Raw genomic sequence first — 19,734 nt, forward strand, 5'->3', positions numbered from 1 at the left:
CGAGGGGGGGGTTCAGTGGGGGGCGGGGCTCAGCACCTGGACTCCGAGGGGGGGTTCGGGGGGGGCGGGGCTCAGCACCTGGACTCCGAGGGGGGTGCTCAGTGAGGGGCGGGGCTCAGCACCTGGACTCAAAGGGAGAATGGGGGGGCTCAGTGAAAGGGGGGCATCAGCTCCTTAACCCTGGAGGGTGGCTCTCTGCTGCTGAGCTCGGGGTGGGGGTCTCCGTGCTGGGGGCGCATCGCCTGGTCTGGGGCCTACCTATTGTCTTCTTGTCAGAATTCAAATCACAAGGAGATAGTTTTTATTGTGTCTTTTGAAATGAATAAATAACACTGTTCAGAGGGATCCCAGAGAGCTCTCTGTTCAGCCCTGTTTGTTGTGGGGTCCCTGGCCTGTTGGTTTAGTGGGGTAGGTTGTGGGTTTGTTCATGAACGATTTAGCTCCACTGGCCAAGGATACTGCAGAGTGGATTGGCTTTATATCTCAGGTTATTTTGTGGCAGATACTTTTGATAAGTTACTTTGTAAATTAAAAGGAAGATCCGCTCTGAGGTCCATGCAGCAGATGACTGTTGGTCTTAAGGGCTGTGTTCTGTGGCAGGGGTTGCTTGGAGGTGAAAGGAGAGGGATCAAGATCACCAGCAGCAGCAATAGAAGCACCAGGGTCCCACCCAAGGACCAGTATAATTAGCCAGCAGAAGTTGATGAACAGCAAAGTCAGGATGCCTGGGAGCGCTAAGACTTTGGACCCTCGTTATTTTGTGCTCATAAGACCATTGCCCATCCCCACACAGAAAGGTGCAAAGGTCCAAGTTAGAAGTAGCACTATTTATAACTGCTGGGAATCCACAAGGGAGCAAGTATTTTGGGAGAACTACCACAGGAGGCACCAGCAACTCACTCAGCACGGATATTGGACACCCAGCTGGAAACCTTACCAGGAGCTTGGAGAAATTCTCTACCTGGAGCCAAAGAAACTCACCCTCCACTATTTGGGACAGATGCCCCAGGTAAGAACATAAGATAGGCTTTCCTCATCTGAATTATTAATTTTTTAATTGTTTTCATTCCTTTGGTTTTCATAGCAAAGCAGAGAGGATCATCTTGTAAATAAATTGTAGAGGCACATTCCACTGGAAAAGAATAGTAAATTTTTGCTTAAAGAGCAAAAAGGCAGTGTGAAACATTGTGCTGTGCCAGCCTATTAATCAATCATTCCAATATGATCAAATTAGCAATGATACCACAGAACATCAGTAAAAAAATTAAACCAGAGGAAAGTGCTTTGACCTTATATTTTGCAGTTTGAGAACAGAAGAGCCTTTTAAACTTGGTCTTTGGAGGCTGTAGTAAGAGCAGTTTCAGTAGAGTGGAGAAATTAGAAAGACAATTCAGGGGGCGGGATCCAAGAGAAAATCAGGGTAATGGGAATATACAGCATTTTTAAGGAGAGGTAACCAGATCTTGAAAACGGAAGGGAAGGAGCAAATAAAGAGAAAATGACTGAGGATGAGGGAAGGATGAGCTAGGAGTCAGGAAATGATGGGGTCTAGGGGATGGGACAACAGGTTAGAAGTTGAGCATAAGAGGGACACCTCAGAATTGAAGACGGGTGATGGAGCAAAGAAAAAGTCTGGGGGATGGGGGTTAGGATTGAGGAGAGTTGTTAGAGAGGTGATGTGAAAGCTCTTGTATCAAGTAGAGATACAGATGAACAGTTTTAGATGTTATAGCAGCATATTTTATGTTCTAAAATGTATATCTATTTGAGTTCATAGAAAGTCTAGTATGGTTAACTATCATTATTTATATGCTACTTTGACTGCCAGTGTAATTATCACCTCCTACTGGTCTCCTTTGCTGTTACACAGGCATTCAGTAAGGGGGTCTTACTCTTCCATAGGTCCCTTTTACTGTCTGATTTAATGATTGAGTTACGAGGCCAAAAATATCATTTGCTTGGTTGCCAGCACTTGAGATTCAATTGCAAAGTTCCACCGTTTGCATTTGTTTTCTTCACTGTTGTTGGTTCATACAAGGAAATCTATAATTCACTGAGTTGTCGTTCATGCTTCTTCAAGTGAAGCAACAACATTTACTGTCTGAATATACCCAGAATGCAGTCCTCTCTCTCTCTCTCTGATTTTGCAATTCTAAAGCAAGCCATAGTGACTTTGGCCCAGATCCACAAAGGGATTTAGGTGTTGCTTAATTTTCTGCACTGATTGTGTGTTGGAATACATATACAGCTTAAAGTTTTGGATGGAATGTTTATAAAGCTCTAAACAGAGACTGACTCTCATGCACTATATTTGACTGATCATCTAACATCCTATCATATTGAAAGGGAAAAGGCTTTTGGTTCTATGGATATGTAGGTGTACAGCAAGTTTTGCCAGTATTTTTGCCCATGACAGTATTTTTGCCTTTATAGCATGTAACCACTGAAATGTCCTTCCCTCAGACCCTAAAAGTACTTTTTACATTTAGATATTCAGCAGCAACTGTTTAGACTCCTACATGAATCAAGTACTCCTTTTCTTTTACACTAATCTTGAAACTCAGTGGTAATTCTGCACAGAAGATGAAGGTTCTGGAAAGAAATTTGAACTCTGCTGATTACAATTTGAACTAAATGAGCAGGTTACAATATATAATTTCTATGAAGAGTAATTTGACCTAAACCAGGCAGGTGCACTGAAAATACTGTGTATGATGGTAGCAGCTTAAGTTAGAGGTTTTCAGAGCCACCATTCAAGTCCCCTTCATTTATATAGGCATTGTATGCCTAAATCCCCTGCTCAGCTTTGAAAATCTCAACCTAATTATATAATAAAACATGATTTTACTCCCAAAAGACTGCAAATACTGATGAATGGCCATATACTTGATTATTTTGTAATTTAGTATGTACCTGATGACTGCAGACATGAGAACTATACTTTTTAACCACTGGGTGAGTGAGAGCAGTCGTCTTCCTAGAAATGAAATGCTTAATCTCTTCTATGAATATATTTGCTCCAAAAAATTAGCATGTGCTTTGATCACCAACATGGCCAGAGAATAATGATGGTGAATAACAGTCAAGTCTGTAAACAGCAAAACTAAAAAACTCTGTAACCCTCTGGATTTAATAGGACTTGAGTTGGTGCTCTCCTGTGAGCTATTTTCCATTGACAACCAATACTTCCTAAATTGAAAAGCTCCTAAAATGGGCTAAAAGTGATTTAGGACTTATTATGAAGTAATTACATAGGAAGATATTGGCATAAGGTGCAATGATCGTTAGCTAATTGCACATCTAGGGTATTATTTAAGTGATTGGTGGTGAGCAGTATGATTCTAGCCAACAAATATGTCCAAAAAAGCTGTATTTTTTCTGCTTGTTTCTGCATTGTTGTTGTTGTTGTTGTTGTTATTATTATTATTTATTATTATTTTAAGTAAATCTATTATCCCTGGAATCTTACAGCTGGTTTTTGACTATTTTATCTTTAGCCCATCTGAAAAATCTACTTTTTCGTGCTTAAATAACTATTTGGAATGTGTTGTCTAACTTATAATGAAAACAGTAAGGCCATGTCTACACTCTAAAGTTGATGTATGTTATGTCAACGATCACCCACTGCTGTAATTAAACCACTTTTGCATGTCCACACAACACTCCATATGATGGAAGAATGTGTCCACAGTTGGTGCTCTTGCATTGACAGAGAGGGCAGAGGATACCTATTCCACTGTGCAACTCACCACCATCTGCTGCTGGGTATTCTGGAAAGGGTTCTCAGTGACTCATGGGAGCAGGCTCGCCATCCCATCATGCAGTTTTCTCTGTCCCATCATTCCATGAGCTTCTATGTCTCACGCCGCTTTTCAACAGCTCCCATAAACTGCATGCCCACCATTTCTGTCTCGCAGCATGGATCCTACTCTACTGTCCAATATTGTGATGAGCATTATGAACACAATGCGGCTGATCCTGCAGAATTTCATGAGCTCCAAGTCTGAAAATGACTGCATGGTGTCTGCCCTGCTGTGTGCCATAGAAAGAAACAATTCAAGATTGCTACTGGCATTCACGGAGCAGCTGCACACAGTGGACTGTCAGTTCTGGGCACAGGAAACAAGCACTGAGTGGTGGGATTGCATCGTTATGGGATAGGATGATGAGAAGTGGCTTCAGAACTTCCAGGTGTGCAAAGCTACTTTCTTGTGTGTGGAGCTTGCCCCTGCCCTCCAGCGCAAGGACACCAGAATGACAGTTGCCCTAACAGTGGAGAAGCGAGTGGGTATCCCTATGTGAAAGCTGGCAACTCCAGACTGCTACCAATCAGTTGCGAATCAGTTTGAAGTTCGGAAGTCCACCGTGAGGGTTGTAGTGATACAAGTGTGCAGGGCAATTAGTCACCTTCTGCTACAAAGGACTGTGACTCTGGGCAATGTATGGGGATATAGTGAATGGCTTTGGAGCAATGGGATTCCTGAACTGCGGGGGGGCAATAGATGACATGCATATCCCCATTTTGGCCCCAGACCACCTTGTGACAGATTGTCAACAGAAAGGGCTACTTTTCTATGGTCTTGTAAGTTTTGGTGAATCACAGGGGTTGTTTCACTGACCTCAATGTGGGGTGGTCAGGGAAGGTGCATAATACACACATCTTCAGGAACACTGGCCTGCACAGAAAACTGCAAGCAGGGACTTTCTTTTCAGAACAGAAGATTCCAGTTGAGGATCTGGAGATGCCAATAGTGATCCTTGGAGACCCAGCCAACCCTTTTCTCCCATGGCTTATGAAGCCTTAGACTGGAAACCTTGACTGTAGCAAGGAGTACTTCAACAATAGGCTCAGTAGGTGCAGAATGACTGTTGAATGAGCCTTTGGCTGATTAGACGGTCAACCTCAATGAGGAAAATATTCCCATGGCCATAGGAACCTGCTGTGCTCTGCATAACACTTATGAAACTAAGGGAGAGAAGTTTCCACAGGGGTAGAGTGTTGAGGCAGATCGGCTGGCTGCTGATTTTGAGCAGCCAGATACCAGGGCTGTTAGAGGGGTTCTCTGGGGGCCCTGTTTGAATCAGGGAGGCTTTAAAGGAGCATTTTGACAATAAGCCCCAGTAATATGTCTGTGATGCATTTAGCCAGGGGTTGTTTTCTTGCACCGTAGTATGAACCTTGTCATGACTGTGGGATGTGTGTTAATTTTACAATGCTGATGCGCCAATTGCCACTGTTTATGAATTCAGCAGCAATCACCATTTGTAGGACACAAAGATTTCTTATCTCTCAATAAGTTCATTTTTATTCAACAGTGATAGGTTCTGCAAGGGACATGAAAATGAAAAGCACATTTTCAAATGAGGCTCTCGCAGTTGGGTGTATGTCCAGCTGTCATTGTGATACATGTCGCTTGGGATGGAGCGCATGAGGTACTGAGATGGGCCCAGGAACATGCGAGGAATGTGGGGGAGGGTATGGAAGGCAGTTCTGTATGGGCTGCAGGGAGAGGTGAGCATGGATGTGTTCTGTCTGCAGTTCAGTAAGGGACCTTAGCATGTCTGTTTGGTCCTGTAGCAGCTGTATCATCTACTCCTGCCCCTGCTTCCTCTCCTGGCTATATCCATATGCAGTTTCTCATTGACAGCCTCTCTCCATGCTCTCTGTTTGCAACCAGAAGCATCAGAGGATTGCGGCACCTCCTGGAACATGTCTTTCTTACTCCTCCTTTTTCATCTCCTTATGTGATGGAGCTGCTCACCTGGTGTGCAGGAGGAGACCATCAAGGGCATATCTGTAAATGCTAAAGAAGAAATAGACAGAGGCAGTATTGTTAGTGCACTCACAGCCTTGATTAAAACAAGCTAGAAACATCACTTTCTCACTTTCCCCTTGGCAGGCACACAGCATAGTGGGAGCCGCAGACATAGTCAGTTTGGCCCGGGGAGGGGAAGGGACAGGTTGGGAGCAGGGGCAGGGTTTCCACAGGGGTATCACTACAAGCACCTTGGGCCACTATTCTGAGTACTGGCACCATTTTCCATAGACAGAGGTGATAGCAGCTGATATCTTGCTCATGAGGGTAACTGACGATGCAATTTGAAGCTCCAGCTTGTATATGGCTACAGATCGGGTCTGTATGCTGCTCGCCTATCTGCTGCTTTGTTGCCTGCAGAAGTAATTGCTGATTGGCACAGCAAACTTTCCTACAGTGGGGGAAGAAACAAGGCAACCCTCCCTTCAGCAGAGGATTGCGGAATACCTCCAGAAAAGTTTCCAAGAGATCTCTAGGGAGGATTCCTGGGACATCCCGGTGTGCATCAGCAAACTTTCCTGCAGGGCCCCCCCTGCCTAGCTGCATGGGGGAGTGAGAAGCAGATACAAACTCTGCCTGTGTTGGTTATTTGAATCTATCTTCCAACCTGATTTTGTGGGACACCTCCTGGAGGCCACTTAGAGTGACATAAGCAACCTAGTGTCTACACTGACACTGAGTTGCTCTAATTACGCTGCCATAAGGGATACGCCTCTCATTGAGGTGGTTTTATTATGTTGGTGTATCAGGAGAGTTAAATTGGTAGGAGGAGCATTGTAGTGTGTACACCTCCACAGTTAGGCGACGTACACTGCCTTATGTTGACTTAACTGTGTAGTGTAGACCAGGCATAAGACTAAAGAATTTCATTTGTCTGTAATCAGCTGGAACAAAATGAAACTTCCAAGCTACAGCCAATATTAGTTAGTTATAGATGGATCTTAAAAAGGTTTAGTATTTGGGTTTAGAATAGGGTTGCCAACTTTCTAATTGCACAAAACTGAACACCATAGCCCCACCCTTTCCCTGAGGCCCTGCCCCCACTCACTACATTCCCCCTCCCTTGGTGGCTCGCTCTCCCCCACCCTCACTCATTTTCACTGGGCTGGGGCAGGGGGTTAAGGTGTGGGACGGGGTAAGGGCTCTAACTGCGGGCTCTGGGATGGGGCCAGAAATGAGGGGTTCATTGTGCAGGAGGGGGCTTCATGCTGGGGCAGGGAATTGGGGTATGGGATGGGGTGAGGGCTCCAGCTGGGGCTGCGGGCTCTAGCGCGGGGCTGGGGATGAGGGGTTTGGGTGCAGGCGGGAGCTCCAGGCTGGGGGGTGGGGCTGATGGATTTGGAATGTGGGAGGGGGCTGCAGGTTGAGGCAGGGTGTAGGGGTGTGACGTTATTGACATAATCTGGGACCGTATAGATCATTGTTGCAACCAAGGTCCTGTAGTGGCACCAAATCTTGTATAAAGGGGGTCAAATAAGGTGTCTAAGACAAGGTTATGGTTGGCTGGTTATGATTATGCTATCTATGTGCATGTATCATTTTTGTATTTAAAGTTATAAGTATTAGCTCTATACTGTCTGTATTTCAAACTTATGCTGTGCTTCTGGGTGACACCCCAGACAAGTTGGTGTCAATTCTGCCTAGCCCCCATTAAGGACCATCAGCTATACAACTAACCCATTGAGAGAAGGCAGACACACCTTGTGACTCAGCAAGGCATGTGGGGACCTGCCTGTGGACAGAACTCTGAGGTTTTTTCATGCCATGTAATGGACAGCTTGTCTTTGGGACAAAGAAAGCAGAGACCACATGGCAAGTGACAAAAAAGGCTGCTGGAGCTCCTCCATCTTGCCTTCAATCCTGCTTCATACCTCTGGAAGAAATTTGCTACACGGAAGCTTTGAATAAAGGACTGATGACCCATCCCAGCTGTGGATGCACTCCAGAGACTTGATTTGAACCTGCAGTTTATTCCATCACTGCTACAAGCCAAAACCAAGAACTTTGCCATTACTGTATGTAATTGATTTCACTTAACCAATTCTAGCTCTGCTCTTATATCTTTTTTTCCTTTTATGAATAAACCTTTAGATTTTAGATTCTAAAGGATTGGCAACAGTGTGATTTGTGGATAAGATCTGATTTGTATATTGACCTGGGTCTGGGGCTTGGTCCTTGTGATCGGGAGAACCTTTTTTCTTTTACTAGGGTATTGGTTTTCATAACCATCTGTCCCCATAACGAGTGGCACTGGTGGGGATACTGGGAAACTGGGGTGTCTAAGAGAATTGCTTGTGTGACTTGTGGTTAGCCAGTGGGGTAAAGCCAAAGTCTTCTCTGTCTGGCTGGTTTGATTTGCCTTGGTGTGCATAGAAACCCCAGCCTTGGGCCCTAACTGCTCTGCTTTAAGCAATTTGTCCTGAATTGGCACTCTCAGTTGGGTCCCACCAGAACCAGCATTGTTACAGGAGGTGTGGGAGGGGGTACGGGCTCTGGGCTGGGGATGAGGGGTTTGGGGTGCAGGAGGGTGCTCCAGGCTGGGGGGGGGTGAGGGATTCAGAGTGCAGGAGGGGTTGAGGCAGGGGTGTGGGAGGTGGTGTGGCCTCTGGGCTAGAGATGCGGGCTCTGGGGTGGGGATTAGGAGTTTGGGGTGCAGGAGAGAGCTCCGGGTTTGGGGGGGCTCAGGATTGGGACACATGCTTACCTCCGTCAGCTCCTGGTCAGCGGCACAGTGGGGCTAAGGCAGGCTCCCTGACCTGGAGCAGGTCTAGCTCCTCGGCAGGGGGGCCAGGAGGCTCCGCATGCTGCTCTCTAGCCCGCAGGCACCGCCTCCCCACCCCTCCCCTCCCCCAGCTCCCATTGGCCATGGTTCCCAGCCAATGGGAGTGCAGAGCTGGTGCTCAGGGCGGGGGCAGCATGCAGAGCCCTGTGGTCTCCCCCTAGGAGCCAGACCTGCTGGCCGCTTCCGGGACGTAGTGTGGTGCCAGGACAGGTAGGGACTAGCCTGCCTTAGCCCTGCAGCACCGCCAACCGGACTTTTAACGACCCGTTCGGCAGTGCTGACTGGAGCCGCCAGGATCCCTTTTCAACGGGGTGTTCTGGTCGAAAACCAGACACCTGGCAACCCTACTTTAGAAGACTTGGGGGGCCTGCTTTCCCCTAATCTACTAAGGTTTCGTTATCTGAGGGCAGTTGGGTGGCCCAATCCCACATTAGAGCCTCTGATGTCTGCAGGAGTTAAAATGCCCTGGCATTCCAATTACCCCCACAATGTCAGTGTTTTTTAGGTGTGGCCTAAACATGCCTATTTCATACCTCTGTCCCTAGTTTTTGTCCCAATCCACTCTATCAGTGTAATTATGCAACCAAATGGGCCACTCATCCCCTCCAGAGCTTCTCTCCTGGTTCCTAGCATTCTGCCTTTATACAATTGTTTGTGGGACTCCCCCAGAGGGAGTACCTTTCAGCATTCACCCAATTTAAATTCGTATCTAAATGGCACAATTGAACCCTTTTTTAAGCATCCATTACATATAAATTGAAGTAACTTGATTTGGTTTTAGGTGGTGTGTGTCTCTCTCTCTCTCTCTCTCTCTAAATGTCGGGCACACACTAAGCAGACAGGACTGATTCATTGAAAGTCAAGGAATGTCACTTTCCAGACAGCATTTTTGATTTCCTAAGTGTCCAGAGCAGTGTGTTAAAGGTCTTTTTGTGATTCCTTGATGTAACAGTGCGTGGTGATAGTAGTCACCTTTTATCATCTTCATATAGTTTCTTTTTCATTAATTGCTGTAACAAATCCGTTTGCAAAACCTCTGGGGTGGCTTGTTGACTTTTTACATGAAAGAAAGGTGGCCTTTTTGACCAAGCCTAAAACAATCCAATTCCACAGAATTTGCAGTATCATTAATGTCCCAGCCTACTCTGTACTTGTGATAAAAGTATGTTCTGTAATTGTGTGCATTAGGTAAATAGGTCACTAGATAAGATTGATAACAGCGTTAGCAAAGAAACGTTTTCAGCTAGCACTGGAGAAGAAAACTGAGCAATTTCTTTGGATAGAAATTACACTGGTGTTATTCACATTGCTATAGTTAAAGATTTGTCAGGGTTTCCATTACAAATCCTTATTTTTCAGAGGACTTGCACTTCACTGCAAAAATTTTCTACTCCAGGCTGAAGCTTAGGGACAAATTATGGCCACTCCTTCCTGGGTGTGCTAGAGCAGGGAAATAATGCAAGGAGGCTTTTCCCTCTCCGTTCACCCTCTCAAGGGGCAGTCATAATTTAACCGGCACTCTGAGGAGAGCAGGAAAAGGAAGGTGGCCGTTATATTGCCAGGAGCACTAGCAGCTCCAGAGGGGGCAGGTTGGGCAGACAGACTGCACTGGCAGGGAGCGCCACCAATGACTTCTGAAACAAGTAGGATGGTGTTTGTGCCTCCCTACACCTCTCCCCAGCACCTACAAGGTATTATTTTGCCTTAAGCAGACTTAAAAGTTCCAAATGCAAGTAAATATTTAGGACATAGTTTTTAGAGGCACACAGGAAGGCTGAGAAAGTCCAGTGTATGTGCTGATCAGTTCGAGGCAGTATGGTTGCAACCATAATATCAGCAAATACGTGTTTAGTTTTAAAAAATCTGTACTTTAAAAGGTAGATTTAAAAGAGTAAATTGGATTTGTTAATAGTTTAATGCATTAAGGGAAAGTAAGTGATTTGGGTGTATATTCACAAATGCAGAACATGGCAGTCATTAAAGGGAATGAATCTACAAAGTACAGAGAAGTTCTACTTTACACTCAAGTATCGTTATATCCCATGTGACATTTTATAATATAAGCCCCCTTCTTGCAGTTTGCTGAGGCCTCCTGTTTGGTGATGAGTGCTCACAACCCATTGAAATCTGTGGGAATTGATGGCATTTGTAGAATTAGGTAGAAGTTTCTGGAAAAATTCAGTCAATATGAAATAATTTTTCTTCTCATCCAGCCAGCTCTGCTAATAAGGTAGTGGGCTTTACTTATGAAAGGCTACATCTTTACAAATATTTTCTAATTTTTTTCTCTTAAAGAGAAGTAATAATATCTATATCAGAAAGAGAAAAAGTTGACATTGGCATGGATTTGGGAAGCCATAAGTGGCAAAGCACTGAAAAGAGTTATTTAGATCATTCCAAATATCTGGCAGAGCATGTGAGCAGATTATTTGGCTGGTAAAACTGGGTCTCTTCAATGTCGAGCCAGTGTTTGTCAGCAGTGGGTAAGAGTCTTTGCGGGTTAGTACTTAAGTATTACTTAGAATTAAAGGACCTTTACAGTGTCATGGCATTAAAGTGAGAGCTTTAAAAGAGAAACATTTTTTCATTCAATATTTTTCTTAGAATCGACTTTTCCCTATCTCTTCCACATGTAATCCTTTTCCACATTCCTCACACTGTAGTGAGAGAACCACCAATTCAGGAATTACAATAGTCCTGTGACAGGTTTCAGAGTGGAAGCTGTGTTAGTCTGTATCAGCAAGAAGAACGAGGTGTACTTGTGGCACCTTAGAGACTAACTCATTTATTTTGGCATAAGCTTTTGTGGGCTAAAACGCACTTCATCAGATGCATGCAATGGAAAATACAGTCGGAAGATAGATATACACAGAGAACATGAAAAAATGGGTGTTGCCATCACCAACTCTAACGAGACTAATCAATTAAGGTGGGCTATTACCAGCAGGAGAAAAAAAATGCTTGTAGTGGTAATCAGGATGGCCCATTTCAAACAGTTGACAAGAAGGTGTGAGTAACAGTAGGGGAAAAATTAGCATGGGGAAATAGCTTTTACTTTGTGTAATTACCCATCCACTCCCAGTCTTTATTCAAGCTTAATTTAATGTTGTCCAGTTCTGCAGTTTCTCATTGGAGTCTGTTTTTGAAGTCTTTTTGTTGAAGAATTGTGACTTTTAGGTCTGTAATTGAGTGACCAGGGAGGTTGATTTGTGTCCATTTATTCTTTTGCATAGAGACTGTCCGGTTTGGCCAATGTACATGGCAGAGGGGCATTGCTGGCACATGATGTCATATATCACATTGATAAATGTGCAGGTAAATGAGCCTCTGATAGCGTGGCTGATGTGATTAGGTCCTATGATGGTGTCCCTTGAATAGATATATGGACAGAGTTGGCAATGGGCTTCGTTGCAAGGATAGGTTCCTGGGTTAGTGTTTTTGGCGTGTGGTTGCTGGTGAGTATTTGCTTCAGGCTGGGGGCTGTCTGTAAGTGAGGACTGGCTTGTCTCCCAAGATCTGTGAGAGTGAGGGATTGGTTCTTAAGGATAGGTTGTAGATCCTTCATGATGCATTGGAGAGGTTTTAGTTGGGGGCTGAAGGTGATGGCTAGTGGCGTTCTGTTATTTTCTTTGTTGGGCCTGTCCTGTAGTAGGTGACTTCTGGGAACTCTTCTGGCTCTGTCAATCTGTTTCTTCGCTTCAGCAGGTGGGTATTGTAGTTGTAAGAACGCTTGATAGAGATCTTGTAGGTGTTTGTCTCTGTCTGAGCGGTTGGAGCAAATGCGGTTGTATCGTAGAGCTTGGCTGTAGACAGTGGATTGTGTGATGTGGTCTGGATGAAATCTGGAGGCATGTAGGTAAGTATAGCAGTCAGTAGGTTTCCAGTATAGGGTGGTGTTTATGTGACCATCGCTTATTAACACCGTAGTGTCCAGGAAGTGGATCTCTTGTGTGGACTGGTCCAGACTGAGGTTGATGGTGGGATGGAAATTGTTGAAATCATGGTGGAATTCCTCAAGTACTGTGAGTAGCTGCTTCGATGCAAACTCAATGCACAGAGAGGGAATGCACAGAGAGGGAATGGGGGGATGTGACTGTGAAGTCCACACTTTTAGCTACTCCCGTTACCCAAAGTTGCTGCCATCGGCTGTTGTGCATTTCAAATGTAAAAATTACTTGGGAATCAAGATGGTGTAATATATTCAGTTACACAAGAATTGTCTGCAGAGTTGCAGCTGCAATGTTCACATTAGGCACGCAAACTGGAGTCAAGCCACAAGGTCTTATATTCTAGAAAAACGGGTATTTCGTGTGTAGAGCTATCATTGCTAACCCTAATTGGCTGCAAAATATTGCGCCTTAAAACTGTCACTGGGCCAGAACTAAATTAAATTATCTGAGAACAACATAATTTTTAAGGCAAATTCCCCATTTTAAGGAAAGTAGTAAGCATTTCTCTGGTGGGTTCCTGTTGTGGTGCTTTGTTTCACTTTTTAAAATGGCAGTTTGTGTGTACGTGCTCAGAAGTTTGGAACGTTAGAAGTAGTCCAAAGCAGGAGAAAGAGGTAGACAAAGTGCAGGTGAGACTGTCAGCAATTTGATACATGCAATTTATCAAATGGCTTTGCAGTGTATCACCTGGGTATCACCAAAACATATGAGAGATATTAGTTACAGATAATGTAAAACAAAAGAGCAGTTGCAAGCATGATTACATTGTGATTACAATTTCAGAGTTCATAGTGTCGCATCATAAAGAGATATTTCACTGCTTACCATGTAAATGAAAGGGTACAGCATCTTGTGCCCCTGAGAGACATGTGTGGCTATACATCAAGAAATGTTGAAAGACTTTAATAACCTTAGTGCACACTGCTTCCATTGCAGATCTTTTTGTATAATTAAAATGGGTATATGAGTATGCCCAATTTAGGTTTTCATGGAGAATTCCTGTGGTTAACATAGCGGGGTTTTACTGATATCTTGCCTCTGCTCATTTTCTTTTAATTTCAGTATGTAAAATTTTAAACTGTTCTAAATTTTTCTTTGATGTTAAGCAGAGAAATTTTTTTTCTCTCCTTTTAAGATCATGCAAAAAAATAGTTGTTCTACTTAGTGACAGAAAAATAACTTGTGGAAGTTAGGCCACTGACCTTCCTCACAAGCTTCATAACCTCCACTGGTGACGTGTGTATAAATGCTTGACATGTTAATCATCAAGTAAGTTAACATCCATTCACGTTATTCATGTGAGGTGGCATCTTACCCTTACTTTTCTTCAAGAAAGCTGGTGTGACTCATTCGCACTTCCTACATTCCCCAAGGTGTCACACAGCCACAAACAACTGAGAACTTGTAATGTACTAACTAGTGGTTATGTATGGCATTGATCTCCAGTAAGTGGAATCTGACTTGCTCAGTGTTTCCGATTATTTTGTCTTCTATTACCATAAATTATATTTGTAAACAAAATAACTTCATTTTTAAAAAAAGTTGCAATTGAAAATGTGTTTAAAGGGCTTCAAGTAGCACCCTAAACTAGTTACATTTTCTTAACAAAAATTTGACATTTTCTAAAATACCCCAAATGTTAGAATGTCTGGAACTAAACAGTAATGTGATCTAACCATTTGCCCAAAGCCATTGACAATTCTTTATCATTCACTATCACCCACCCAACTTACACTGCCTGCCCAACCATAAATTTGCTCCCTTGTTTGCATTGTATTGGTGATCTCTTGTTGGATGCATGGTGCTGGTTTTATATATTGTTTATTAAAAGTGCAATATTGTCTTAGGGTACATAGTCAAAGTGGTAAATAGGAAGATGGATAATTTGGCTGTATGGTTTGGGGAGAACACATTTTGGAAATGTAGTGAAAGATGTGACAGGATTTAGCAATTATGTGGATTTGACATCAAAGGAAAGAGTGGAGTCTAAGGTAAGGTCTGGGAGCTTAGGTGATTGAAAAGATAATGATATTGTCAAAAGTGACAGAAGATGGTTTGAGAGGAAAGATAAATTCAGTTTTAGACAAGTTTGCCAAATTGAGAGCTGCCTCTAAGTTAGAGTAACATCTTTTATTCCCTGGCCCCCTCAATGTACTGTATGTATTCCATCAAATTGGGCTCTCCAGACTTTTTAGACTACTAATTACGACCTGGATTTTTTAAGGCTCTGTCTACAATATAGGTGCTACAGCATCATAGCTACAGCGCTGCAGCCGTGCCACTGTCATGCAAACATTTCCTACAGTGATGGAAGGAGTTTTTCCATTGCTGTACTTAATCCACCTCTCTGAGACACACTGGAAGAATTTCTCCATCAACATACTGGTGTCTATGCTGGGAGTTAGGTCAGCTTAACTAAGGCTATGTCTACGCTGGACTGAATGACAAAACTTTTATCTTTCAGTGGTGTTAAAAAAACACTCCCTCGAAAGACACAATTTTTGCCAGAAACAAGCGCCGATGGGAACAGCTCATTTTCAGCAGGAGCGCTCTTCTGCCAACAACTCTAACACCGCTTGTTGGGGGTAGAAGTTTTTTGTCAGCAGGAGAGCCAACAAACAGCGGCTACGCTGCATGCCTTTTAGCGACACGGCTGTAGCAACACGGCCCTGTCGCTAAAAGCTGCATAGTGTAGACATAGCCTATGACACTCAGGGGTGTAAAAAAACTCACACCCCAGAGTGACATTGTAATGTCAACCTAAATTTTAAATGTAGACCTGGCCTAATGTAGACTCCTTGCCCCTTAACAATGTTTAACTTATTACATAAAAACGTTGAGTTAAAGAAAAATTATTTAGGTCTGAAAGTCAAGCACTTAAACGTTAAGAACTGCCAGATTTCCAGTTTCCTATGCAACCTTAATTCTGCCCCTTATGCATCCATTTTGAGCACTGAATGAGCCTGAGGTCCTATGAAAAATAGTATGTGATCTGGAGGATCTGGAGAATGTATAACAAACTTTAGTTTCATAGTGTAGACATAGCCTTAGTTAACAACAGTAATTTGTTCAGTTTTAAAGCTACATTACAACAAACTTAATAGGAACATGTTACAAAACAAGCACATACGCTGTAACACTGACAATCTTTAAAACACATACACAGGCATGTACACATCCTTACTAATTTGGTACAGTTTCAGGAAGTGGTCAGTTGACTGATTTGGGAGGTCATCTAAGAGAAAGTCTGTGTTACTTATCACCGGATCCTTGTTCAGGTGTCAGTTTTCATCTCAGTTATCATTCACAGCTAGAGTTGATGCTGCAAACACAGGTGGTGTGAAGGACGGACATACCTATTGTCTTTTACCGCTGCACAAGCAGGCAGCCCAAATTGCTGGAAAATAGACAGTTAAAGATGCTTATCGGAGGTAGATACTTAATGTCACCAAAAGGACTCTCAGGTGGCCAGCCCAGGACCTCAGTCTTCTCTCTTCCAGGTGTCTTCGCTTTCGAAAAGCAAAAGTGCTGAAGGACACAGGTCACTTTATCCTATTTCTCCTGGGTGGTTCAACTTGGTTCCTCTTCTTGGAGGAGCTGGTGGGTGACCCATACTTCTCCTGAAGATTCAAAATATCCAACTAAAATGAGACTTGTCCCTCTCACTATCCAATCAGGGAATGTGATGTCAACTTTTGAGTTCTTATAACTGGACTGACATTTTCCAGTCTCTTTTTATGCAACACATTTTCTCACACTCACCAGCTTGTATAAGACAAGTTAGGTCATAACTGTTGGTACAGCCATCTCGGGATGTACCTTAAACAGTGGCTGGTTTGCTCTAGTCAGCAATTTACCTCCACAAGTCACTTTCCATTGGGTCCTTTGCAGTGCGTTCCTTAATCAAGTTTGTGGTTATGCTTGCTCAAGTTGTAGCTTCTCCATCAGCACTCTGCTGGCTTCTGAAATGTTCAGTTTAAAGTTCATATAATTTATACAAAGTCCCTATGTATTTTCTGGATGCTCTTTAAACTTATTTTAACAGTCCATTATACAAAGAAAAATCACTTCAAGAACTGTTATTCACCAGCAGACTGGAACAACTGTATAAATCATCCATTTCTGTTTTTCTTGTTTTAACAAGGGACCTTGGTGGTATATATGGCTAAGCTGAGCCTATGCAATTTTAACCAAACAGTTACATCTATGCTTATTCCATTTTGTGGTCAAGTGTCCTTATAAACACACTATTTTAGTTCCTTTTATTTACTGCCTCTATCAGCACAGGTGTGTTTCACTAACTTGATCGCGTAAACATGCTTGATTGCAAATATAACCTTACTTCTTCATTTTATTACTTAAATTAAAAGAAATCAATATGAATGCAACCCCTGTCATAATATTTTGCCCAAAGCTGTATCATTTATAGTTGACTTTAATATATTATATTCCATCAAATTCCCTATTTTACTACTATATTTGGCACATCATATAATACCTGAATGTTTGATATTAATCTAATTTTTAATTCATTCACTTATTCACAGACAGGGGAGAAGGGGAAGTCTCTTTAGCTGCACCAGCAGTATATTCTTGCAAAAGGCTGCAGCAACTCTGAGTTTGCTCAGATTATTGAAGAAAACTAGCCATGAAACTTTGGGCTTTTATTTTCTTAGCTCTCTCTTCTGTCTTTCTGCAAGGCCTTGATGCCTGGGCAATTCTTAAATAGTAATAAATCATAATTTGGGGGTATCCGTTACTACAGATAAGAACGGCTATACTGGGTCAGACCAAAGGTCCATCTAGCCCAGTATCCTGTCCTCTGACAGTGGCCAATGCCAGGTGCCCCAGAGGGAATGAACAGAACCAGTAATCATCAAGTGATTCATCCCCTGTCACCCATTCTCAGCTTCTGGCAGAGGCTAGGGACACCATCCCTGCCCATCCTGGCAAATAGCCATTGATGGACCTATCCTCCATGAATTTATCTAGTTCTTTTTTGAGCCCTGTTATAGATCATGTAATTAAAGACTGTATCATCTCTCTCTCTCTCTCTCTCTCTCTCTCACACACACACACACACACACACACACACACACACACACACACACACACACACACGACAGGAGGATTAAGGTCACAGCCATAAATTTGGCATTTCCTACCATTTGAGGAACCTAAATAACTTTATTTAAATGTAGTTTATTCATATGTAACTTCCTACGTTGGTGGGGGGTTTTTAAAGGAAAAAGATAAAAATTTCTATTGTGTACAACTATAACAACCCCCTACAAAGATGATGATGATAATACTGATAACTAGCTCAGAGCTAAGATTGAACTAGCTCAGTTCAAGTGATAGAGGCCTACGTTTTTTGAAGCAGAATTTCTGAGTTCTATTTCTCATGCTCCATATGTGTGATTTAACTGGCAGCTGTGGTGTGCATTGTTTCTGGTTATGTATACATTACATATTCTCAGCAGTTTGTAGCAACTGTAGAAGAGGAGTGTCAACCCCGAATGGTTACATAGCTATTATGATTATTAGTCACAATACTCGGCACTTTTCATATTCATAGCTTTGTATAAGCATTAACTAATCCTCACAACCTTAAGATGGATAAGCAAATATTATCCCCATTTTACCCATGAGGAAACTGATCAGAGAGCTGAAGTGTCTTTCCCAAAGCCAAGCCTGGAATTAGAATTCAGGATTTCCTGATTCCCAGCTCTTGCTTATTTGTCCAGACCATGTTGCTTTCTGCTTTAGAATGTAAAGCTTAGAGGTGGCAATAACATTTACAAAATGTAAACCACAATTGTAGAGATATAGAATAGAAATAAGTCTTGCTAAAAATAATATTCTTAGAATAGGCCATTGTTCTCATTTGGTTAAAAATGGTTACTTTCCTTTTGAACACAAATATTAGACTTTAGCTGGTACTCCTGACTTGAGCCTAACTACTTGAGAATAGGAGATGCTCCATACAATAAAAAGTTTATGATCAGTAAATTAGTTTGACATCTCTCTGGAACAACAGCTATCCAGTTGAGTCCACACAATCTCCATGCTATTAATTTCAAAACAATCTAATCCATTTCAGAAGTTCAATTTCTATTCCTAAAGGCTGCTTCCATAATGAATTAAGGGAAGTATATCAAATGTAATAATACATTGTTATTAAGGTCTTAGTAAACTTGCCAAATGTCAAACTGCTGGAACTGTTATGGTGCATTATACTTCTGTGATTACAGTTTGAATTGTCAATATTGCGAATTGCATTGCTCACTTAGGTTTGGGAATTGATCTGGAATATCACGCCTGAGGCAGGAAAGAAGCACATTACAAAGGTGACGCTTTGCGATGAATTTTCAAAACATTAGATTTTTAATGGGTTTAGAGTAACAGCCGTGTTAGTCTGTATTCGCAAAAAGAAAAGGAGTACTTGTGGCACCTTAGAGACTAACCAATTTATTAGAGCATAAGCTTTCGTGAGCTACAGCTCACTTCATCAGATGCATATCGTGGAAACTGCAGCAGACTTTATATATACACAGAGAATATGAAACAATACCTCCTCCCACCCCACTGTCCTGCTGGTAATAGCTTATCTAAAGTGATCATCAGGTGGGCCATTTCCAGCACAAATCCAGGTTTTCTCACCCTATATTTCTCACATATTCTCTGTGTATATATGAAGTCTGCTGCAGTTTCCACGATATGCATCTGAGGAAGTGAGCTGTAGCTCACGAAAGCTTATGCTCTAATAAATTGGTTAGTCTCTAAGGTGCCACAAGTACTCCTTTTCTTTTTGCGAATACAGACTAACACGGCTGTTACTCTGAAAACTTTCATGTCTGTAATCGCGTGACCAGAGAGATTGAAGTGTTCTCCAACTGGTTTATGAATGTTATAATTCTTGACATCTGATTTGTGTCCATTTATTCTTTTACGTAGAGACTGTCCAGTTTGACCAAGGTACATGGCAGAGGGGCATTGCTGGCACATGATGGCAGATATCACATTGGTGGATGTGCAGGTGAACGAGCCTCTGATAGTGTGGCTGATGTTATTAGGCCCTGTGATGGTATCCCCTGAATAGATATGTGGGCACAGTTGGCAACGGGCTTTGTTGCAAGGATAGGATCCTGGATTAGTGGTTCTGTTGTGTGGTATGTGGTTGTTG

General features: G+C 42.7%; 1 protein-coding gene across 8 annotated transcripts in view; it reads left to right on the forward strand.

Moving 5' to 3' along the window:
• The first annotated feature begins 279 nt into the window (after nt 1-279).
• The window catches only part of CCDC60 (coiled-coil domain containing 60), a 113,465-nt gene continuing 94,010 nt past the window's right edge, over nt 280-19,734 (forward strand). For all 8 annotated transcript variants that reach the window (XR_012155064.1, XM_073312892.1, XM_073312894.1 and 5 more), the window contains exon 1: nt 280-1,009. Coding sequence is in view for 7 of the 8 variants with exons in the window: in XM_073312892.1 (XP_073168993.1) it covers nt 704-1,009 (306 nt within the window). In the remaining variant the exon portion in view is untranslated. The remainder of the gene's footprint in view (nt 1,010-19,734) is intronic.

This window comes from Lepidochelys kempii, chromosome 15 (assembly GCF_965140265.1).
Source record: "Lepidochelys kempii isolate rLepKem1 chromosome 15, rLepKem1.hap2, whole genome shotgun sequence".
Taxonomy (NCBI): domain Eukaryota; kingdom Metazoa; phylum Chordata; order Testudines; family Cheloniidae; genus Lepidochelys; species Lepidochelys kempii.